This window comes from Varanus komodoensis, unplaced genomic scaffold (assembly GCF_004798865.1).
Source record: "Varanus komodoensis strain SLA01 unplaced genomic scaffold, ASM479886v1 scaffold4, whole genome shotgun sequence".
In the NCBI taxonomy this organism is placed as follows: Eukaryota; Metazoa; Chordata; class Lepidosauria; order Squamata; family Varanidae; genus Varanus; species Varanus komodoensis.
The window spans coordinates 10,750,354-10,774,980 of NW_025335941.1; the positions used below are offsets into that span (position 1 = coordinate 10,750,354).

Here is a 24,627-nt window from a genome sequence, read left to right on the forward strand (position 1 = left end):
GGAAGGAACCAGATGCATTTATTTAAACTGAAAAGCAGCCTCGGAAGTTGTGACTTACAGAATGAGAGTAGTGTTAGGGTCAGAGGGAGGAAGAAGGGCTGCTTTTTAAAGTGTTTACCTTTAGGCCAGTTTTACATTCAAAGTCACTTTGCCAGCAGCTGCCTTTCCCATCCACTGGGTAAAACATTTAAGGTCTTTGCATCACTCCTATAAGGAGAAAATTTGCATAGAAATCTCAGGAGAGAAGAAAACAACACTTGAGGGTCTGCTCCAGATAGAACCCCTTTGCCCCCTCCAAAGGGCCATCTATCATCAACTGCCCTGTGATAGATACAGATAATGCCTGATACCTGCTCCTATCCATGAGTACAATCCTCAGCACAGGGCTATTTTCCAGCAATACCTCTGAGGGAAGGATCCTGGTTTGTTTAAGAAATGTTAATATTGATTACTGTGACTTCGTTATATTTATTTTACTTGTAAGCTGCCTTTTCAAGATTTGTATCCTGAAAGTTGACATATCAGTAATTGCAAAAAGGAAATAAATAAATGCATTAAAAAGAAGCTTGGCATGAGGCATTTGAGTAGTCAAGGAGTAGGAAGGAAAGAAGTCCAACAGTCCCTTTTCCTATCACTCCTTCACTCAAACTACTATTCTCACATGGCAACTCTTTAACTCAAGAATAAAATTGAATTTGGCCCTAGATCCTTGAGCAAAGGATGCACAAATTTAGTCTGGTAAATAAAGACAGCATGAGAACGAATACTGAATCATGACCATTTAATGCCAAGAAGTTCTTTGCTCACATACACATATGTAAACAGCACCACCGCCACAAACCAAAATTAACCATGAGTAGAGGGGGAGATGAGAATATAAACCGTAAATCTGCAGAAAGCTATGCTAGTTGTGGCTGCTCTAACTGGTAATGGAACTTGTTTCTCAAGTAAGGCTTGGGCTTGGTGGTGCAAGTACAGTGTAAATTATTTTGACTAAAACACCAATTGTCAGGAAAAATATAAGCTACTGAACTTTAATAAATACACATCAATGGTACACATATTGAATTCAACTAAAATCTTCTCTTGTAATACAGTATGTCCCTCTTCAAAAAAATAAACAAGCAGTTCTGTGATACATATTTGCAGTCCCGAAGCAAGCTGTGCATCGAAACAGAGTCTTAGCATATGCTGAGGAAGAAAGCGTAGAGTGTACTGTGAGAAACTGTTAATACTTGCTTTTGTGGGACAAAACAATGGTTTCTCTCTCCTTTTGCGAAAGAATAATCTTGTATGTAAGCTCAGTACAAATTAAGGCTCTTACTCTGTGGAAGATATTCCAGTACAATTACAAATATTCCAACTATTCGCAATGAAAATAGGAGTATATCCAAGTTCAGCTGCTGAAAGACCTTGAGCAATGCTATTGTTTCCTTGACCAGACACACACAACAGGGATCAGTATCAGTCAACTGGATGAAATCTATACGAAGGCTTCAGGAAAAAATAAACACCACAATGCAATACAGAGCACCGCAAAAACAGGAGGTTCACCATTCACTTTCAAGTTGGGACAGCAGCTCTTCATCAACCACATGAGAGAGGAAGCCCCAACTAGAATAGTTAGAGTGTCTTGGAGTAGCTTATTGCAGGGGCTAATTTTTATTCTACAGATGACTCATTTGGTAGGTACCAACATTCAACTGGCAGGCCTTGCGGGGACAAAAGTTTTTCCTGGCCTAAAATTAATTAAATTCTGCCATAAAAGTCAATACATGCCCAAATAAGATTGTTGAGCCTTTTCCAAATCTGCATCATTTGATTAGTACCAGGGATTCAAAGGCTAGCAGGTGTATGTTATTGTCTTACTAAACAGAAGATAGTTTAAGGATGCTGTTCTCTAGTTGCTTACTCACAGAACTCAATGGGAATGGCTCTTAGGAGCAGGAGACCACAGCAGCAAAACCAGTATGTGTACATGGCATTGCTGGTTCTAACCTGTTTCAAACAGAGTATTTTCTTTGTGACTGTGTGGTGTGATAACTTACCTGTTAATGCTGAATAATGAGAACAATCTACTTAAAATAGCACATATTTAACACCATTCTTTCCTAGCAAGATAAGACATCATATGAAGGACACTTTGCTCAATATTTTGCTAATTCTTCTTAGCACACTGCAAACATGCAATGATAATTAGGCTTCTTAATGCCTTCTGCTCAGATTTGTTGGCATCCTATTAACATAAAATAAAATAAAATACAATAAAACCAGCCATGTAGCATAACATCAACTTAAGACAAAAAGAGTATCAAGGCACATTTTCTTTGGCTCAGTTCTACTATAAAATATCACGCAGCTCCTTTCTTTTGAGGACAGTCACCTTCCTGAGGTATTGGTATATGTGCAAAATAAAACTGCAGCGGGGGGAGGGGAGAGCCTCCTCCGTGTAATTGCTCAGAACAATTCAGGAAAACTAACTCAAATGCAGAATAGTATTTCCACAAAAACAGGGATCCAGAGAACCACATGCAAGATGAATTCTTCTATTCCCCATCCTCCTGCTTTATTTTAAGCAGAGCAGTCTCCTTCTCAACAAGATAACTAGGCATTCTTAATTGCAGTCAAAATCTTTGAAATGATTATTGTAAAATCTCATATAAAGAATTTACTCCTTGCAAAAAGTTCAGTGTTCTTTAAACCTACAAAAGAATGAAACTTGTCAGTAAGCAAGAAACAAGAGCTGATATATATTAAGAGACAGTGATCACTAATGTCAAAAAAGTATCCATGTGTATATGTAGCTAGCATTATATATCAACTATATCTATATATCTGTATATGTCAAGCATAGCTAACAAGGCTAAGCCATCTCTATACTCACCCCTTGCCAAAAAAAAGCTTGGTTAACCAAAAGGTAGTGTCCAACAGCTTCTGGAAAATGTACTGTTATCACACTACTGCATTGGACTGCATCTCCCCTTCTTTCCTTTCTCCTCTGTCCTTCTGCAGGTGTCTCAGGGAACATGGTGGGAAGAAGTAATTTTCTCTTTCCTGCTGCTATGGGATATTTTGTGCTCACCCTGGCTTTTTCTCCCTGTAAACTTTTGTGTGTATGTGTGCGAATGAGGAGGGAACTCATGAAAGCAGGCTATCAAGCCAGCTTTTGTTATTCCTGTATGGACAGCTAGGAGAAAGCTCTTTAAAGTCATGTTTGGAGGGGCTGCTGTGGTTACCCTGCTTTTTTGGGAAATAGTTTTAGTTGCACTTGCACAGCTGTGAATCTTTGCAGTTGTGGAAGTGCAGGGATTCGAAACACCAGCTAAGGAAACCTCCAAGGCTTGCTGCCCATGGGAGTAGGTACCATCCCAAGACATTGCCCAAAAGAAGCTGCAAGTTCATTTCTCCCATTTTGGTTTTTCTTGCCAGCAGTCAGAAGGCAAGATGCCCAAAAAAACCCAAAGCCCGTGTGTGTGTGTGTGTGTGTGTGAGAGAGAAAATGGGGTGATGTCACCTTTCACAAAGATTGTCATCTCTACCACCCGCTTGGGAAAGTGCAAGAGTACCCTCCACCCACTTTTTCTATGGAAAAAGGAGTTTTGACAGCAGTGACAGCTAGCCATATAACCTTGGCAGCAACTACCTAAACAAGTATGGCTATTTTAAAAAAATCTCTTATGCAAGTTTTGTAAAGGCTGGGCAAACCAAGGCAGCTCTCCAGCCTGCTGCTGAGAAACTTAAAGGGACTGTTTGTAGCTGTGCAAGTGGGGCTCAGGGGAGCAGGCGGTCATAAACTGCAGAACATGTCTGGGTGCGGGGGAGGGAGCCTGGAGTGGTGAGCCTGGAGTGGCAGTGGGGCAGCAGTGCCAGATGCCCCAAGTGGCACGTCAGTGGCCTGCGGGTGGCTGGTACTAATGCTAGCCCGGTAGCCACATGGCAACAGGTTTCTGCTCCCCTTGCCATGGATCTCACTAGCTGATCACCTGAACCCACAATGGGGTAGGTTGTCTTGGTCTGGACAATATGAGAATCCACTGTGGGTAGAGAAACCCCTAAAGCACTTCATGGGTTGCCAGGGTGGCTTGTTACACACACAAGTCAACCCATATGAATCTGTCTACATTTGCACAACATAGCAACTTATTGTAGGTGGCAACCCAGGATAGCCTATTGTGTAATGTGGCCCCAGTCTAAGAGAAATGACAAAGAAATGGTTAAATAGTGCAAAAATCTAAGTAGGAAGGGAAAAAAACATATTATTGTTGCATAGGAAGACATGTTTGATGAATGATACAAGTAAAATGCAGGGAATTAGACAGGGACTTACAAGGCTTGGTCCAGACTACACTGAAGTTCTTTTCGTATAAGGCGGAGTAAAAACTGTACAATTAAAAAGAAGTTATATGGTAAGAGGGAAAATGGCCACCGACATTAATTCTTCATTAAAGTGAGGTACTATATCACCTGATAGGGCATGAAAAACTAGGAAGTGGGGAGGACAGTCAGAGGGAATGAATGTTCCTGGAACTTTAACTGAAGTGCATATGTGGGCAAAGCAACTGGTTATGTGGCTAAAACATACATTAGCAATTAGTAACAGATACCCAGCTGCTGCCATAAGTGGGCCAGTGCTCATGCTGGACTGAAAGGCTTTATATGAAACAGTGGCAAAGGGTGTCTCATTCCCTAATTTAAAATATAGTCCACTGTGAGCACTGGTCATATAATGGATTTTGACAGAGTAATTCATTTTTGTTAGATTATCTTCTAACACCTATGCACATTAATCCACTTGTTAGCAAACACATGGCTCAGTGAAGCATACAGCATTAAATCTAAATCCAAGAGTAAACACAATCTGTATTTGCACATAACAAAAACTGTGGATGGAGAATGCTAAATGGTCCAGTGGAGGGAGCCCAGGCCTGTTGGAACGCTGGCTATCATTTATAGCACTCTGAAAGTATGCTACCATCATTTCCAAAAGCATCTAGTTTCATCTAGTGATGATGGTTCATTCCCAGCGCTCAAATAATTCAACGTGCACATGCCCCTAAACAGGGGGGTTGATTCCTACAGATTGAGGAGGAGAGCACACTGAAGCGGGGCACCTTCAAAGTGGAAAATGCCAACTCTGATGGCATGCTTCTAAAACTTGACCTTTCTCCTCAAGTTCTCTTCATAAGAAAAGCACCAGGGTGGAAATGAGAAGAGGCGGGGATGAATTATTTGTGACTGGCAGCTCTACCTTCCATTCACAGTGAATGGTTTTACAAGGATTTTCCAATACTTTGGGGCAGGGTTGCTGTAACATGTTGCAGGACGGATCCTGCATTTGGTGCATTAAAGCTAATTCTTTCCTCCGAGAACAAGAAAATTAAAAGAGGGTTTGGTGAAATTTCTAGGACCTGGGTGGGTATAGCACTGGGACCTTGCTTAGAAAATGTGGGCTATCTAAGTTCTTATGCTTTTGCTACTGTTCATATTCATCACTGTATGGTAATGTTGCATTGTACAGTGAAAATATTACAGTATTTTAAGAGTCTGGTGCCAATTGAGCAGAAAAGAAAAACAGTAATAAACTGTTTCTCACTCATCAAAACTCTTACTACATCAGTATCTGTCCTTTCGAAATGTTTTGGATGCTTGCCTGTGGACATCTCCATGATATAAATATGCATTTCTCATACAAATTACTAAACAAAAGAAAGACATGGGGAGAAGACAGGGAAGGGAAGGGGAAGAGGAAGATGTCCAGGCATTCTGTGGAAACTAAAGCGTAATTACCATGGTATGTGTCAGAATTTTCCATATGGCTGCAGACAGTGCACATATGGTGAAACATTATGCTTTCAAACAAAGCATGGACAACTCATTAAACCAAAGTCTACATTTTAACAAAGACAGTGCAGCATAGCAATATGGCACTATGATATACTTGGACTTACTAATAAGGCACAGGCATCTGCTATCATCAGCATATAAAAGACATTGTTCCAACCAGAGGGAGAGAGGAGACCCGCTAACAAAGGCCCCAGAGCAGCACCTGAAATACAGTGTAAAGCAATACAAGGTGAGAATCAGTACATCTACTGGACTGCACAATGCTTGATACTTTACTCAAAATTTAACACAGTTAACCAATTTTATAAATTCCGTGCATGTTGCTGTTGCTGTTGTGTTGTTATGTGCCATGAAGTTGTCTCCAACTCATAGCAATCCTTTGGCTGAAAGCTCTCCAAATGTTCTATCCATGACACTCCTGTTTAACTGTTCTCTGTGTATGTCACCAGTGAATTACAAAACCACACCTATTACGCGTGATAGGACTGTGACACGGATAACGTGCTGGAGAATGAATGCTGGGAAATATCTACTTATAGCAGTTCAAGAGTAACCCATGCACAGTCACACATCTGGGTATTAGAGCAAGGCTGGTCACCTGATAAAAACTTCTAGTCAGCTGTAGCAAGAGCTATAGAGAATATCCTGCCCCAGGCACATATATTGAGAATGATCACTTACCTACGGAGCCTGTCCCATCAATGATGGCTGTAACAGTGGAGAGTGCTTTCGCATTTCCCTTAAGACTTTTATGGGTCCCCTTTAATGAAAATATATTCAGCACTTAATCAGTGAGCACAGAGAATGGGACTATTAATATTATTTGTACTGTACACCATTCTTCCCATTTGAAAAGATGTTAAAATAGCATTTAACTAAATTTAGCTGGACAGATTCACTAAAGTTGGGTTGCTTACCTGTAACTGTTATCCATCCATCCATCCATCCATCCATCCATTTAAAACTTTTGTGGAATGTCCCATTACCAAAGACAGTTTAACAATACAAATTCTTCAAATGGTCATCTGTGTGTTTTTACATACATACTTGGCACCTGTGTGTCGACTGTGCTTTGGAAAGCTTCTATAGCTGAGGATTTTTTTGGCAGGAACCTCCTCAGCCTCACAGCATGCATGTTCTTATAAGTTCCTGCACTTTCCCTGAGTTCCTAGAGACCATCACTGTAGCCCCTGAACTTAGAGGGTCATTGAGATCAATATCTGTTATAGACATTGATGTGAATACCAAAGGCAACCAGCCTTAGTACCAGCACCAAATGTGACATCTACACCCAAAGTGGTGATGGCGGGAAGGTTCTGTCCACTTGCAGAGAAAAACATAGGTAAGCAACTGCCTTTCCTCTTCATGGTCTCTGTGCGTTACACCAGTAGTGGGCTGACTTACTTCTGGTGGGTTTTCTTCAAAGCACTGAAGAAAATACTGCCCTTCTGAATGCCACGCTTGTAGTGCTTTATGAACATGAAAGGAGCCCTACATAACTCTAGCAGAGGCAACTAACTCAGGAAGTAGACAAGGTTGCCATTCCCTGGATGAAGTGAGCTTTCAGTGGCTCCAAGGTTTCCAGGCCAGCCCATGATATGAAGGGATAACTGAACTACTCAGGATGTGACACTTTGGAAGAAATTGGAAGTTCTTTATTCTTGCCAACATACCATAAAAAACTCTTCAGCAACTGACAGAATTATTCTATTTTCCATCTACAGAATGCCAAAGTTGTGGCATTGTGGGTGTAAAAAGTAGATTCAACAATGAGGGTGGGGAAAAAAAGTGAGCAAGATAATTACCCCCCCCTCCCATTAATGTGAAAACTCGCTACCACTTTAGGGAGAAATGAATGTACAATTTCTATTTTGCTTCATTGAAACATCTGATAGTTGGCTTCCATGCCACATTCAATATAACGCAAAGGCCCTCAGGGAGGGTGATGTAAGATGTTAGCAGAGGATGCTCCATGCTGTCAGATGCAAGGTCTGAATGTTGGGATACTGAGTTCCTCCTTAATCCAAAGAGATGAAGTTGGCTATTGATGGCAGCCAAAGGAAGGTGTGGCTGTACAGGCAAAGTAGCTGGGGGAACCATGTTTATCAGAGTCCCATGGCATGAAAATGATACCAACTGTACTGTCAAGTTGAATTTTTGGCAGAACTCTTGCCAGAAAAGGGAGAAAAGGAAGGCAAGAGGTAAAAAAGTGTCCCCAGCCATCTCAGGAGGAATACATCCCCAATGAATTCTGGCCCACTACCGCTCAAATCGGGACTGCAGGTGGCACAGTGGTTTAAACTGCTGTGCTGCTGGGCTGGTTGATCAAAAGGTTGCCGGTTCGAATCTGCACAGTGGGGTGAGTTCCCGTTGCTCCGTCCCAGCTCCTGCCAACCTTGCAGTTCGAAAGTATGCAAATGCAAGTAGATAAAAAGGTATCACTTCTGTGGGAAGGTAAACAGCGTTCCCTGTACTTCGGTATTTAGTCATGCCGGCCACATGACCATGGAGACTGTCTGTGGACAAACGCTGGTTCCCTCGGCTAGGAAATGGAGATGAGCACCGCCCCCTAGAGTCAGGCATGACTGGACTTAACATCAAGGGGAAACCTTTACCTTTTTACCGGTAGGAATCCCCAAATTGAAAAAATGCGTCTAAGTTGGCAGGGTGCAGTTAACACTTGTGAGAGGCCTCTGTTGAATGGCTGAGTGCATCTGCCAGTCTGCTCTCTGAGCTTGCAGTGTGGATAATAGTCAGAGGTATACCCCAAATAAGAACAACAATAAGAAAACTCAGCTGGAGGAAAAAAAACATCTAGTAGATGAAGTGAAGCTTCCATGAGGCTGCCACAATGGTAGTTGAAGAACTGAGGGAAAGGGGTGGGAATGTATCCTGTGATAGTGATGGCAGGTTCCCACCAACAGAACCTCAGCTATACAACCTTCCTGAGGTGAGTCTCTGCACAGGTACAGAGACTATATGTGTGATACACAGAGAAGAACTATATCACAATATCCATCACTAAAACAAATCAGTGATACATTTTAATTTACACAAAATGGATTCTAAAAAATTTGCAATGATATGGTTAATTCTGTTAAACAGAGGAAACTCAAGGCAGCCTTCCCCAACCTGGTATACGAGAGATGTAGACTACAACTCCCAGGATTCCACATATCTGGAGTGTGCTAGGTTGGAAAAGGCTGCTGTAACGTATGTGGACTAAAGCAGACTTTACAACAGTTTGTCTCACATTTTTGAAGTTGTACATCACTTCTAATTTTCCTCTGCCTTGCATTTCCACAACTCCACACTAATAAACTATTTCACAGGTGCCAGGAGCCTCTTCCTTCCCATGTCAAATTGGGATAATAGGGATACTGAGGACATATTCACAAATCCTGTTGTGGATTAATCTTGGATTAAGAAGGCAGTCAATTCCCCCAGATCTTGGCTGGTGGAGATCAAGGCTGCATCTGTTCAGTTTGAATGAATTCTATCATTGCCTATAAGTTTATGCTCATACCTTTCACGTGCACTTGCTCTTATCAAACAGAAAATGATTAATACATTTCTGAAACTCACCAGAAAAGAAATGCACTCACCAAATCTGCTGAAACAGCTGTTGTGATCAAGGCATATGGGCCATTTACAAGAGCTCCACAGATGAGCAGCATGACTTGAAATTGGAGAAGAAAAGCCATCAGATCAGAGTTTTAGAATGCATGTCGTCTTCAACAATATACAATGTGTGATCCCAGCATTATTTGATGGCTATCCAAAATAACCACCCCCGTAAGCATGCTGCTTATACTCTTGCATAGGTGCTTGGCAAGGGGCTGTTGGCTTCAACAGGTAGCTGTCAAAACAACAGCTGATTTTAAAAGAGTGCTTTTGGAAAGGCTCTGTCTGGTTTCTTGACAGAGACATGCAGGCATAAATGGATGTGTCCCTTTCAAGAACTTCCTTATAAAAGGAGCCAGAGTTTAAACACATAGCTTGTCAAAGCACCCACTCCTTTATAAGGTGGATGGTTTCCATTTTCCATGTTCCCAAGCATCTAGGGTTTTTGGAACAACTGGAAAAGTGAACTTACCCTTAGGGCAGATTAACTGCTGTCAGCTGTGCAAGTGTGGCATTTAAAAACAAAACAAAACCAGAAACCAATTTTAAAAAAATTCTAACCACTGACAACCCTACCATGTGCTGCTTGGCACTGAGAAACTTTAAAACAGCTGGAAGTGGCTGTCAAACTGGCGACTGTAAAACCTGACTGTCAAGCTAGCTTTCACAATTTCTGGGAAAACAAGTTAAAGGAACAAAAAAAAGCCATGGTGAACTGAAGATGTCATGTGATTGTGGTGCTGGGGGAGACAAGTTGGTCCTGTCATGGGGCCCCTTGGGATACCCACAGGAGGACTGAGAGGGAAGGAGCTGAAAGCAAGGAGCTACTTTCCCCCAACACCTGTCTATGCTTTCTTAGGCCATACTAGTGCCCACTGAGACATCACCTGGATGTTACTGGTTATCAACAATTTGAGAACTTACCTATGGTAGCTTCAGGGCCCATTTTACTGATTGCAGAGAATACATACAGCTAGGATGGCACAGACATCACCGAGTTAGGTCAAATTATCATGCAAACCTCTACTTCCAGTAACACTTTATACTTTATTTCTATCCAGCGAGCTGCCCTAACCCTAACCCTTCCTATTATTTTGCTTTCTAGGATCTATAGGCATAGATAATATGAAGGCGTTTCCAACTGTAGTTCTCTGGTACGTAGAGGGTAAGGGCAGCTCTAGGATTTAATCATTCTCACCTCAGTAATGCTTCCTTCATTTCTCATTACCTTAGGCTTATTTTATGTTTTACAAGAAAATACCTTAAACTGTTACAACATGAGAACATAAAATTGCACATTCATATTGTTAAGCCAGCACATATTGGCAGAGCAGAGTCACGGACAATTGTATTTTATCGCTATGGTAATGAGAGCAGATCTTACCATGGGTGCAGCAATCAAAAGCATCATGCCACACGTTGTAGCCCTTTTTTTCAGTCGGTCTGATATTATACCTGCCAAAATTCCACCTGCAGAAAGAGGAGGGAAAGCAAACATCGGACAGAATGTTTTTAACCATATCCGCAACTGCTTTAGATAGATTTCCCTAGATTTGACTCAAACAGCTCTTTTTAAAAGATGTGCTCTATATACATCAGCTGCAATGGTAGCATTAGTACCTGCTCTCTTAATTTTTGCACTATAATCAATCACACTTGGATATATACTGTCTAAAATGTCTACCTTCTCCTGCCATTTTTCTTCAATCTATGAGAAAAGCGATGAAGAAAGACGCATTATTAACAAATGTCTTTGTGCTCCAGAACATCCTGTGAACTTCGCAAAGCTATCTGCTCAATCACTGTACAAAGCAGAATGCTGGATTAGGTAGGACCTTTGGTTTATATCAACGGGGCTCCTATATTCCTCTCTTTCTACTCTATTCTCTTTGAACAATTTTAATTATTCTGATGGCTTTTGCTACACTTTTAAGTCAATTGCTCCCAACTTTATTTTCCTGTGATATGCCCAACTGCAATTTATACTTGCCTGTCACCAGTTCCCATAAGATTTCCTGTCAATGTCTCAAACTGAACATGATGAAGAGCCTGCTCTTGCTTATTGTATCCATAGCCCTTTCCTCCCTGCTGTTCTGTTGCTCCTTGAATTCTTTTGTCTCCAAAAATATAACTCCACTTCTACTTTTCTTTTCTGCCCATATCCAAACTGTTACAAATCTTTTCCCTACTACTTCTTCAATATCTCCAGGAATTGCCCCTTTCTCCAAGAGTGCATCTGCTACTAAAGCCATCATGTCCTTTACATTTTTGCTCTCTCAGTGGAGCAGCTGGACATGTATGATGAGCTTCCTTGCTGTTTATCTCGATCTCCTGCCTCTAAGATTGTTTAAGAATATCACTTGCAAATATAGACAGATTTTAATATAATAGTTGCAAACTCACCAAATATTCCTCCAACATCAAAGAGTGTGGAAAGATCACCTGCTTTTTTTGCATCAAGGTGTTCTGTCAAGGAAAAAAAATATTTATTTATCTTCCATACACCTCCCCCACCGCCTTGGGTAGCTAAAGCTCTCTTGGTGCTTTACCACAATTTCTTGAAATACAATAAAATGCAGATACAGTAAAGTGCAGTATAATATTCCAGTATACATTTAAAACAGTCTAAAATTTGAATAGGGATGCAGGTGGCGCATAAAATTTGAATACACAAAATGTAAAACAGTTTAAGCGTATAAAGGAAATTCAATAAAACTAGACTAATTAAAGCAAGTGACATAACCCATCACATGCCATTAAATGCCTGGGACAGTTTTAATCTGCATCCAAGAAGATGACAATTAGAGAGCAGATCAGTTCGTAATGGGGGACCACCACTGAGGCCCCAGATTCAGATCACATGGTCCAGGTAGATTGAGGCTGGGAGAGGTACTTCCATCAGGTATTGTGGTGTATCTTACAAATAACATTCTTAAAGGCAATACAGATCCTTACCTACATTTGTGATATACAGTGGAAGCCAAAAGAGAAAAGTGTAGCTGACCAGTTTGGCAAATAACAGGCAGAAAGAGAATTCTATAACTCCCTATGGAGAATGGAAAAATTTGGAAAAAATAGTAAAACAAAATTAATAAACAGGCATAAAGCATACTTTGTAGTTTGCTTGTTTGTTTGCACTGAGGTAATTTCAGTCCAAGCAAGTAAGTCCTATGCAATATGTAATGGTCTGATCCTATCACTAGGCACATGGAGACAGCTACGCAGAATTAGGCATAAAGTACCCCCAACAATGCAAAAGTTCTCTCATTCCAGTACTCAGATTCATTAACTGTACATAGTTACTGTCTCTGGAGTGCCTGTTTCTCTGAGCGATTGTGTGGCACAGGTAAGTTGTACAATGGGATTTTTCCTGCAATTTTAAATAGGTGAAGGCAAGGATGGATACACCAGACCATAAATGGACTGTGCCAAGGCAGTAGGAGGGCTACGTAATAAACCTGAGGTATATGCCTCACATTATCTTAAACTGTTATTAGCACCAAGGCTACATCTAGTTAGTTTTATCCATTTTCTGCAGTATGGTTACAAGTAACTGGCACATTATAACTCAAACGTCAAAGGAGTCAGTTCCAGTGCTGACCACTATGAACCCAAAACAGGATCAGTATTAAGGTGGGGGAAAGGTAACAATCACTGTATAGTGATGGTAACACTCATTCAATGATAGTAACTTCCAATCTTGTCATGGCATAGTTCCTACTGGGTAGTTATTGCTATTTTTCCATAGTACAGTGACTATCACTAATGAAGATGACATAGTAGAGGATTTAATCTCTGTTATATTCATCTTCTGCAACAGACAAGAGTGCAGGTCAGGTCACAAACCAGATGTGATGAAGGTGAAATACTCACAGGTATTCGTAAAGCTCCAATGAAACTAATAGCAGACTTCCCATTTTCAAGTCCTTCAAATAATCCATTAGTATGATTTGGTTGTTTTGAGCAATTCTCATTGTTAGAGAGCAGACAATGCATCTCTGGATCCTACGAAAGACCCCATCAAACTCAATGGAAGCAATAACCTTTCTTTAGAAACCAAGCAACTCAAAGAAGGTACAGTAAAAGTTTTACATTTAAAAAAATTAAAATGCTATTTATCTTTTTGAAACAGTAAAGACTGAAGGAATTACATTTTCTTATGCCATACATGTTATGAAATCATGTTACCTGCACAGACAGTAATATTCACATGACATGTGTGGCTTGATAAAAGTTAAGATTTCTTCATTCATTTCTTCAGGCGTTATTTTATTAGTACCAAGAATAAGAGACTCAACAAGAAACCTAGTCTACCTTAAAGGATACTTTATTTTATTCTTTGGCCAGGGCGACTTATTTTATATTGTTAACTTGTTCTATATTTTTATTGTATTATATTTTAATTGATATCTTTGTGAGCTGCCCCGAGGCTTCGGCGAATGGGGCAGCATAGAAATTTTCTAAATAAATAAATAAATAAATAAATAAATAAATTTAGTTCTTTCCTGAAGACATTTACAGAACTATTCCCATTCTAAGAACTGTGTATTCTTAATTAAAAAAACAATGATGAACTAAATGAAGAATTGGCTATACCATCTGGGTCAACTGAAAACCATTATCAGCCACACCATTATACATATGCCACAATAAACATGGCAAAAATAGAGATATCTACATACCCTTCAATATCTCACAGACTAAAATAGGGATACACTCGTACAACCAGAAGACATCTGTTCTCAGACTAAGGATCAATGTAAACTCTTGTTTGCCTGGTTTTCACGTATTTATTTACTCAACACTAACCTGTCACATACTGACTTCTGAAGATAGTCTATTAATAAACAAACCATAACAATAGATTTCCTTAAAACCAGGGTTTTTAATAGAATGTGCATGCATGGACTTACAATTTAGCTTCAACTCAAAACACAGTAATCTTAACTCTTTGGATAAACAGCTACATGGGAATGAAAATGAAGCATGGATAGGGGTGTGTGTGTATAAAATGTATTTATTTATTAAATTTGTTTAAATATATTAACAAAGTTTCTTTAAATGCAAGTTCCAGATCCCCCTCAAAGGCAGGAAAAGGGGCAAAACAGAAACACTGCACAGGCGTACACATCACAACAACCCACACGTGCCCAAGAGATAACTGGGCTCACCATGTGTTACTGACTTCTTCCTTGTCCATTGGTCCTCTCAAGGGACTCTGTAATAGCATCCGGTTCTTTCCCACATCCCCACCCCAGCTGCTCCCAACATTTCCTCTTTTTACTCCCAGGTTTTGACAACTATTTTTTACAATTCCCATTTTGGCAGGCACCAACAGCTCATTCAAAAGTGCTTGGACAACAAGGTGGAGTGGCTGTTGGAAGCTGACAGAACCCATTAAAAATGGACAAAACTTGTGCAGATAGCTATGCATTTTAAATAAATAAATAAGCCCCAGTTGTGCAAATGCAGGAAGTTCAAACCTTAGCAAGGATGATGCCCTGGAGGGTACCTGCTGCCAAGGTGTGGCAGGTACCAATCCTAGATATTGCCCAGAACAATATGGGTTTTCTCCTTGTTTTTTCTTGATAGCTGTCAAATGTGAGAAATGAGTAGAGAGTTTTGCTATCAAGAGAAAGCAAAAAGATGAATGATATTTGCTCATGAAAAGGGGGTAATTTACACCCTTTGTGGCAAAATTCTCAACTTCACTCTAACCGTCCCAGTTAAGGCGTATTTTACACTTTCCCCCAATAATCTAGGTGCTTGGGAAAGTGTAATATTTTATTTTTATTTTATTTTAACACATTTATACCCCACCCTACACGCAAAGTGTCTACACGTAATAGCACATCCCACTTTCTTTTTTTTTTATTAGCAGGGGGAGGCACTTTCTGGGACACTTGTGGGGTGGCTGGACATGCTTGGTGAGAGTAGCAAGCAGTTTTTGCTGCTCTTGCTGCACAAATCAGTAGCTGATCCTTTTACCCAAGACAGGGCTGGTTGCTGGGGTCTGACCACACAAAAACCTATTTGAATGAGTCTGGATTAGCACGCCACAACAAACCATCATGGGTTCCAACCCAGAATGGGTTATTGTGTCACAATAGAAAGAGCTGGATAAAGTGTGGCAAATAACATTTTCGCACAACCATACTATTCCCCAAAGCATTTAGGTAATTTGCTTTCATACTGAGGCTGTGAAAAAATACTGTATTTATGAAAACATTTTCTCTTTACCTTTGATGTGCTTAATTTTGGTTTCTGAATGAAGAATCTATCTGACCCATTCATGTAACTCTGATAATTCTGAAAGATAATAAGAGTTCAGGTATAAGTGTTAAGATGATTACATTCCTAGAAGATTTTTGAATAAACATTCTTAGGATTAGATTTCCAGCCTTTTTACATTTATGATGATGTATGAATTTACATCCACCAACATTTATTATATCAAAAGTTAACTGAAACTGAGGTTAAAATCCATCATAATAAATATAAAAATGCATCAGTTAGAATGTTTTAAATAGTTAAAACCATTGCTAAAAGCACAGAAATTAATATGTAGACAAACTGGGCAGCACCATCATTCAGAAAAACCTTTGATAAAGAGATCGCGTTCTTTACACATCACAGTCAATTTTTCCCATCACCAGGAAGGATGGTTCTTTCCTCAGTACGGTGCATTGAGGGTCAAAATGGACCCCAAGAATAGCTGGAACAAAGCAGCTAGAGGTGCAGACCTACCTTGTCCCACTGTCCTGCTCTGAGGAAGGGCCTTGTATAATAAGGCAGAGTCCTTCCAAAAAATGAGTCACTGGGGGAACATGGCCTTGGAGATGTGCCTGCAGTGCTGCCACAATTAAGACTGGAGGAAGCCAGCAGGCCACTAGAGCAGGTGCAGGAAGAGAAATGCAGTTTTGGGCAATGGAATGTTTTGGCTGGCCTTATGCATAACCGTACTAAAGAGGCAAAGGTTTTTGTACATTTGTCTGTGTGCTGTTGTTAATTTTACTTCTACACCATGCAAAGTCAATGCTGTCTGGGAAGTATACATTGTGAGAAAACGTTTCATGGAAAGTGACTACCCCCATTACATTCAGTTTTAGCTCAAACAACTTTATTGAAGTAGTATCAGTATTTGCAGTATAAAATACAAAACTTTTGAGTTGCACAGAACTGTTCTCAAGCTGGATGTTAAAATAAAAATAAGAGGGAAAGGAGATGGATTTCAGCGTTTACTCTGGACCATCTATTTTATTCCTTCCCCCACTTAAACATTTTGGTTGTAAACTAGTATTGTGAAACAAAACCAAAAGAAAATGCAGTTACAGTTTTTACTTACAATGGATGATGTACTTGAACAATTTACATCCCTAGGATCTGAAAGAGAAAATACAGTTCATGGAAGTATATATGATGTCCAAAATGCTGATAGTATAAAATGACTAAATATATGAATGACAGTGGTACCTTGGCTCACGAACTTAATCCGTTCCAGGACTCTGGTCATGACCCAAATTGGTCGTGAGTCAAGTTAAATTTCCCCATAAGGTTCAGTGTAAATAAGGTTAATCCATTCTGTAACCATTTTTTAAATCAGAAAAATGTGAAGCAAAGTCACAACAACAAAGATGGCGGCCATCTGCCCCCCACCCCCCCAGCATGATCGAGATCGCGCCTGTCATCCCTGCAGGTGCCTGTCATCCTGGTGTGCTGGGGGGTGTGGGGGAGAGACAGGCATGATCATGGGTGCACTGGGGGAGGGAAAGATGGGCGCAAACAGTGCACTGGGGGTGGGGAGATGGCTGTGATTGCAGTTCCGTTCGTGCAGGGAAGGCGTGCCTGACCAGAGGCACACTCCTGCAGAAAAGACAGGCGGAATCTCGGCCATCTCCCCCGCGGCTCTGCTTTGATGCTCCAGTCTTTCCTGCAGCAGCGTGCCTCTGATCATGCATGCCTTCCCTGCCACGAATGGAACTGCGATCATGGCCATCTCCCCATCTCCCCACTTGGGAGGGGGGGGGGAGATGGCTGCAATCTTGGTCGCCACCCAAAGTGGTGTTCGTGACCCAAGTCAAATTGTCAAATTTTTTCAGTAATTTTTGTTTGTGACCCGATTTGTTCGTGAACCAAGGTGTTCGTGAGCCGAGGTACCACTGTACCATGAAATAGGTATGTGTCATTTGAATCCAGTTTGTAGTTTTGGCATTTACATAATATCAATTTAAACCCTCCTATTGGTTTTGTTTATTTGGAAATATTTGTAAAACACCTGCCCAGATGGTTTGCAGTTCGGTTATTTAGACATACAACCAAGCCCGACGAGCAGGAGAAGGTTGCAGATTTGCCCACACATACTCCAACCTTATATACCACCTGCCCTGGATTCTTACTCCAAACCTTTTATGCACATGCTTAAATTTATTATAAGGGCTGTTTTACAGATAGAAGGCAGAGAGGTTTCTGTGCATAGCCAAGAAAAAGTAGTGTTGGTCAATTACAATTATCCCAACTGAGAACATGTCCCACTTAGTATAACTTCACTGAAATGTAACACTTACGTTCAACAAGGAACAGGAAGCAGACTATACCCATTGAAGTTATTATGATGCCAGGCACCACAAAGGACAGACCCCAACAGGTGGACACCCAGCAGCCAGCTATTAGGGATCCTAAAATATTTCCTATGGAAGTATGGGAGTTCCACAATCCCATTATCAATCCTCTCCTACAACAAACAAAAAAGGAAAGCGATATATTAATCTGACAATCAACATTACCCTTAGTACGAAAGACAATACTGCATTTAAAATTAAAATTCAAGGGCTACCTAGGCAGATTCAGTGCTTCAGTTCTAGTCCGAATAAGCCTAAGGTACTCTTGCGGCCTGTGGTGATGGCCAAGACATTCCCCTGCACCCCAGTCCCAGTACAGAAGCTAGCCAGACTGGCCACTGAGAGGGGACAGTATCCTCCACTGCAGCAGGGGAGAGGAGGCTAGGTTAGGAGACGCAGATCAGGCTGCAGCCCACGTAGCAGCGCTTCACCGGCTAGCAGTGCACCAGTTTGCATCACGCAAGCACAGCGATGTATTTGTAAATGCAGCGCCTGCTCAGACAGGTGACCTGGGCTTCCTGCCTCTCTGTCTGTCTGTTCAAACAGGGGCTTTTCTCAATGGCATGTGGCCCATGACACACTGGGAAAAGGCAATGAGGTGAGACGGCAAGCCAACCCAGGATAGAAAGAAGCAAGCATTACCATCACTGAGGGGCCAGCTCTAGAGGACTGCCATGCAGGAGGGCGGAGCAGCCTTGCCATGTCCCCACCCCGCCAACAGCTGCTGCCTGAATCAGCTACTTTGCTTTCTCTAATGATAGGAAAAGACTTGCTGCTGGTGAGAAATGCAAAGTTCTTCAGTTTGCATTGGTCCCAAACAAAGCAAAGCAGCCGACAGAACAAATGCATGACCTGTACAAGCTGTAGCTCCATGACTAGCTAAACTTGTGGGTCTTTTTCTCAGGACACTCCCCACACTTTGGGGGATTGTGTTCAGAATATGCAGCAGTACTGGTATGTAAAAATGCGCCCACTAAGATGTCACACTACCATTTTTCTTCTAAGAAATTCAAAACATTTAATTTATTATTGTCTTTATTATTCTCCTAAAAAGGCATACTTGGTGGCAAAATTCCCCAGAAAGACAAAGCATTTCTAACCTGCAAGTTCACCTGTGTTAGCAAATCTGCACTTAAGTTGTTGGGAGGGCAGACTATGACTTTTAGAATTAGTAATGTGGCACTATGATCACATATTCCCCACCTTTGTCCAAAAGAGAAAAATGTAGACAATGTACCTTCCTTTTCCAAACCAGTTGCCAATGCAAGTAACCACACTGGGCCAGCCAGTAGTTTGTACAAATCCATTAGCCACCTGAAATTTTTAAACATGTCAATCATTATGTTGAAACTTCAAGTATTACTACTATACCACACAACTTTAGAGATGAATTTAAAATGGTCTTAAACTTATTGGAAAAATTAATGTTACAGCTCCTGTCTGTAAGACTGGGTTTTGCTACCAGTGTGTTTTTCCCTATTCAAGTGTAAGACTAACAGTACCTGGGAGATCCTTTTAGGTTAAACAGTGTCTTCTGCTATGGGGCAGATTTTGGCCTCTTCCACTTTCTGTTAAAAGCATGTAACTGGGGACAACAGGGTAGAAGAGACTTTTATTCCTTGGTCCTGGACTGGGTTTTGGAAATGGACTCTAGGTAAGTAAAAGATGTATACGCATCATCCCATCAGAGCAGATAGGTTTCAGTCTGATTCACTATGGCTGCTCCTGTGTTCTTAATGCTAAGCTAAATGGACCTTCAGTCAACTTCAGGAATGTAGTTCTTATGTTGTGCCATGCTGAAAAATTCTAAAGGACAAAAGGGAAAAGAAACATAGGTCTGCCTACCTGAGCTATGATGTAAAACCACAGGCTGTGTATGTTATAGAAATAGCCAAGTCCAAACATTGCTGTGAAGAGTCCACTGGCAAACATCCCCCCTGTGAGATAGTATCGGATAGGCAAGCGCTCCCCTATTATCCCACTTTCAATTAAGGGAAGGGACGGAGAGAGAGAGAATGAGAGAGTGATTAATTCTGAGTGCTTACTGAACAAAGGTGTATTGCCATAATCATTAAAAGGTGAGATTATGACATAAAAATTGACAAGTTATGGCTGGCAGGCTGAGCATGTCAGAACTGGCAGGTTGGGGAAGACGAAGATGTGGCAGGGGGCGGGAGAGGGAAGAACCAGCAAGGACAATCCCAAGCAGGGGAACAGCAGCAGGATCATGGGTGGTGGCAATAGAGGGTCCTGGCGGTGGGGAGAGAAAGGACAGGAAACCTTGAGCTGGTAAAGGGGCTGCAAAAAAAAAAAAAAAAAAAAAAAGAAATCAGAAAAGGCAGGAGCAAAAAGAGGGAGTTGTGCCCACGTGACCAGAAAAATGTGGGGACCATGTCCCCTAGAGTATATACAGCCTTCAACATTTCTCATTTCTTCTTGAATATTCCCTTCTCCACACTCTGCAACATTTATACCACACATAGGAAGAGATGGATCAATCTAATGTACTGACAATTTGAGGCTATGAAACAGGATTAAGAAAGGAATAAAATAAACCTTACCTCAAATACATTCCGACTGCATAAGCACATAGGAATGAATAGTCCAGGGCTCCCAACAACTGTTTGTAGTTGCTTTTATCTGGGAATATATGTTTGCAAGAGTTCATGGATTAAATTGTTTGAGATGTAAGTAATTTTGAACAATAGCCAATAATTATTTAATATGCAATTTATATCGGACTGGTTTGCACAATCAAACAGCCCACTATTTGGCTTATATAGGCCACAATAAGGCTGCAGCACATGAGTGGTTATTTTGAATATTCAGGTACTGACTATGCAAATACATTGCAGCCCACCATGGTTTAACAATCCATGGTAGACAGTTTTGATTCTGCAAATCAGGCCACTCAATCTTGGTGTAGCTTCAAGAAATATATAATAAAAATAGTTTACTCCTCAACAAATTTGCTTAGGTTGTATTTGTGTGGTGCATTACTTTTGTAACATTTCAAGGAGGTGCACCCCCTTATCTGTACATGCATTGGCCATGGATGCCTTGAGAATAGGGCTGTTGCTATTTGTGGCATGTACGAATGTTAATACAAGGTAGAAAAGGAAAGAAAAAAATAACCATGCTATCTATCTATCTATCTATCTATCTATCTATCTATCTATCTATCTATCACTTTCTTTGGAATACTTCAAGGTAGCTAACCATCAAATAAAACATCATGTAGCCAATGTAGGCTATATATTTGTATTACAAAACAATTTGAACAAATGCTGATTTAAGGTGCCTGTCGCAAAATCTCTTTTAGGGTGCAATCCAGTGAGGCTGTCAGCAGTCTACCAAACAAAGAGGACGATGGGCATTCTATGCAAAGTGGGAGGTGAGGATCACCTCCATGCTCCTCTCAGCTAGTAAAGCAGCTAGACAGCTGAGCTGTCTTCCAAGCACAGAGCTTGGAATCCCTATAATCCAATGACTCTCTAGGTACCGTCTAAGGGCCGTAAGAGCACTCTGCCTGTGGTCTTAAGACCAATACTTTTCTAATATCAACAGTTGGGATACTATGGTCAACCTCTTCCAAGTGCCAACTCTGAAGGAAGCAGGAAAGTGCTTCCTTCAGTGTTGAAGGAGGGTGGAAACAAAAGGGAGGGCTTTCTCTGTGGTACCCCCCCACCCCCATCTATGGGACACCTTCCACACGGTGGCCCAGCTGGCGTTGAATTTGTCATCTTTTCAGTGCCAGGTTAAGATAACCCTCTTCCTCTGAGGCTTTTAAAAACTTTTCTGGCCAGCTTACTTGGCTTACTCACCATAGTCACCCCAGATTTTTTGCAGAGACATTCTTCTGTTTTAGGTATTCTATTTTGCAGCAAGTATATTATTCCATTTAATTCATCTTGCCCAGAAAGTCAGAAAAAAAATCATTACTCACCAAATGGTTCCCAACCACAGTGAGACTCATTATATAACTCTTTATCTGGTTGACTCTGGATGGCATATTCTTTGTCAGTTTTATCCTCAATAACTTCTGGAATAATGCAGTGCTTATGCAGTTCTCCCTAAATGAGATTTTTTTAAAAAAATAATAATATTGCACTAATTAATTTTTCTTTCGCATGATTTCAAACATCAGCTCGCTTTCCAGAAACTCATGCTAGTTGTGCTTTCTTCAACCTTGTATATTTTCAGTAAGAGCCTCAATCTAAGCTATGTTGACATACACAAAAGAAAAAAGAAAAAAGAGAAAATTAAGAAATATATTCAAGAAACTGCAGTCGCAACAGGCTGAATTTGTCCTTAGAGTCGAATATTAAAGAGAACATTAGACAGAATATAAATTATTACCAAATGCTTTAAACCAGTTATCCATGCTAAGAAGCAGAAGTGGCAAGAAGAGCAGATTTTAAGAAAATGAGCAGCACAGAAACATCAAACCAGAGAAATGCAAAGCTGGGGTGATTGATTTGTACGATCCACTTACACCGTGGTGTGCCCCCACTAAAGCAAGTTCTTCTGCATGTCTAATATTTCATCATATTGCCTAATCACTACTCATGTGTCTTTAAGAGGACTAGTGGGATACCTAACAGTACTGGACAACTTTTTTAAAAATCAGACAAGTGTTCTCTCTTTCCATTTCTTACACATTTAGAAAGGGGAATTTAAGGAGAGATTATAACCACTTTCTCTTCCAAGATAAGATATTGCCCCAATCCAGTGGGCATCCATTGTTCTTAGTCCCACTAAAATGGGACTTATGAGTAATGTGTGCTCTTGGTTTCAAATGTTCTCAGTTGTTGTAACCTATAGATGCCCTGGAGTGAGTTTATTTTGCTGATGACTGTGTAGTGTGTGACTACTGTGTGTAGTGTGTGCTTTCAATTGCCAAAGTGATCTTGGGATTTTTGACTGTAAGCTAAGTGAAGAGCACCATTATGAAATTGGGATAGAAATGTTCTAGTGAACACATGAATATAAATTATGGTCTATGACTCATGTTGGATGATTGAACACGTGTGTTCTGTGTAGCTCTGTTTGGTATTTGGACAAGTCTGGGGAATTCATGGACTGGAAAACAAGACACAGCTTATTTTCTTGCTATCATTTTCTTTCATGCAGATTTTTATTCATGGATTTATTTGCTGGATAAAGAACAGCAGCAGAATCTCATCTGTGGTCCAGAGGCTAGAACATCCATTTCAAACTCTGGTTTCCATAAGCTGCTGGAATACAACTGCTGTTGTCCCCAGGCAGCAGACAGATGTCAAAGATAATAGGGATAGTAGTCCAACAATATATGAAGACCAGTGTTAGAGAAAGATTGGATTAGAGGATCCAACTAGTACTTGGGAGACTCAGCTACTCTGCCAGGAAGTTTACAGGCTAACCCTGGGCCAGTAACTCTTTCTCAGCCTATCCTACAACATAGGGTTGTTATTCAGATATCATTGAAAAGAGAGAGGAATGAACAATGCGTATCACTTTTTATTCCTTTGAAAAGAAGAGAAAGACATAATCTAAAATAATAAAGTAAAACTGACAGATGGCAAAGCATTCCTAATTAGCTTGCATACAGAAAGAAGGGCGTTGAGTGAAGAAAGGCATGAGTCACAAATTAAATCTAAATAGATGCCAGTGCTTGAACCTGTAGTCTCAACATGCCATTACAGCCCTGATGGGAGTTTGATCATCTGCCTCAGTCATGATGAGACCGGCTGGCAGGATCTGGGGACTATCTTAGTCCATCTTATTTTCAATTTGGACCACTTAAAATGATATTTTGATCCGCTTTTGTATGTGTGGTACATATATCTTAACAGGTCATGTATATCATCGCGAAGAGGCATACAAAATTATATGCAGCACTGAAGCTCTTTGTAGAGTTTTAATCTGTATAAACACTTGTATTCAGTTTTATTACTCAGATACTGGCAGTTTTATTGCTGCCATGCTCTGTAATGTATATGGTGATACCACATGTGTAAGAAGTACTTCCCTGTTTGACATCAGCAGGATATGTTACACAATTATTTCCTTATTGCTTACCTTAACTATGCTGATTGGTTTCCTTGATAAGTGGAAACTAGCATACAGCATAAAAGTCAGGACAAATGTGAAAGCCCTGTACCTGCAACAGAACAAACATTCCATGGTTTGCAGCTATTTTTATTTCCTGATGTATAGGTCAAATTTTGTTCAGTTGCTATATTCACTTTTTAAAGATTTATTTTCATTCTATCACAGATTTTGAGACTAATCAAACATCACTGAAAGATCAGGTAATGTATGTTAAAAGCGCAGTCCCAATGCTGGCTGAATAATACCAAGAGTTATAGCAATTTTTCAGTCTAAACCTGCATAGGATTGTGCCCTGAGTGATTTCTGATTTTATGTTGCACAGTCCTCACTATGCTCCACAACTGAAAAACTATTTAATTGAATAGTTTTGGAGAAAGGGCTTTATTGTCATTTCCAAGATAAACAGCAAAGAAAGATGTTCACCATTAACTGCAGCTTGAGGGGGTGG

At 40.5% G+C, this 24,627-nt stretch overlaps 1 protein-coding gene across 2 annotated transcripts in view; it reads right to left on the minus strand.

The window, feature by feature from the left end:
- Nucleotides 1–822: 822 nt before the first annotated feature.
- The window catches only part of SLC37A1 (solute carrier family 37 member 1), a 28,048-nt gene continuing 4,243 nt past the window's right edge, over nt 823–24,627 (minus strand). For both annotated transcript variants that reach the window (XM_044442647.1, XM_044442646.1), the window contains 18 exons: nt 24,147–24,228; nt 22,033–22,159; nt 20,648–20,726; nt 19,932–20,067; nt 19,324–19,400; nt 18,033–18,199; nt 16,814–16,851; nt 15,709–15,777; nt 13,342–13,473; nt 12,424–12,514; nt 11,872–11,934; nt 10,853–10,938; nt 10,393–10,441; nt 9,450–9,523; nt 6,526–6,604; nt 5,949–6,046; nt 4,328–4,380; nt 823–2,702 (listed from right to left, as the gene is read on the minus strand). In XM_044442647.1, the coding sequence (XP_044298582.1) occupies nt 2,687–2,702; nt 4,328–4,380; nt 5,949–6,046; nt 6,526–6,604; nt 9,450–9,523; nt 10,393–10,441; nt 10,853–10,938; nt 11,872–11,934; nt 12,424–12,514; nt 13,342–13,473; nt 15,709–15,777; nt 16,814–16,851; nt 18,033–18,199; nt 19,324–19,400; nt 19,932–20,067; nt 20,648–20,726; nt 22,033–22,159; nt 24,147–24,228 (1,516 nt within the window). In that variant the 3' untranslated portion in view covers nt 823–2,686. The remainder of the gene's footprint in view (nt 2,703–4,327; nt 4,381–5,948; nt 6,047–6,525; nt 6,605–9,449; nt 9,524–10,392; nt 10,442–10,852; nt 10,939–11,871; nt 11,935–12,423; nt 12,515–13,341; nt 13,474–15,708; nt 15,778–16,813; nt 16,852–18,032; nt 18,200–19,323; nt 19,401–19,931; nt 20,068–20,647; nt 20,727–22,032; nt 22,160–24,146; nt 24,229–24,627) is intronic.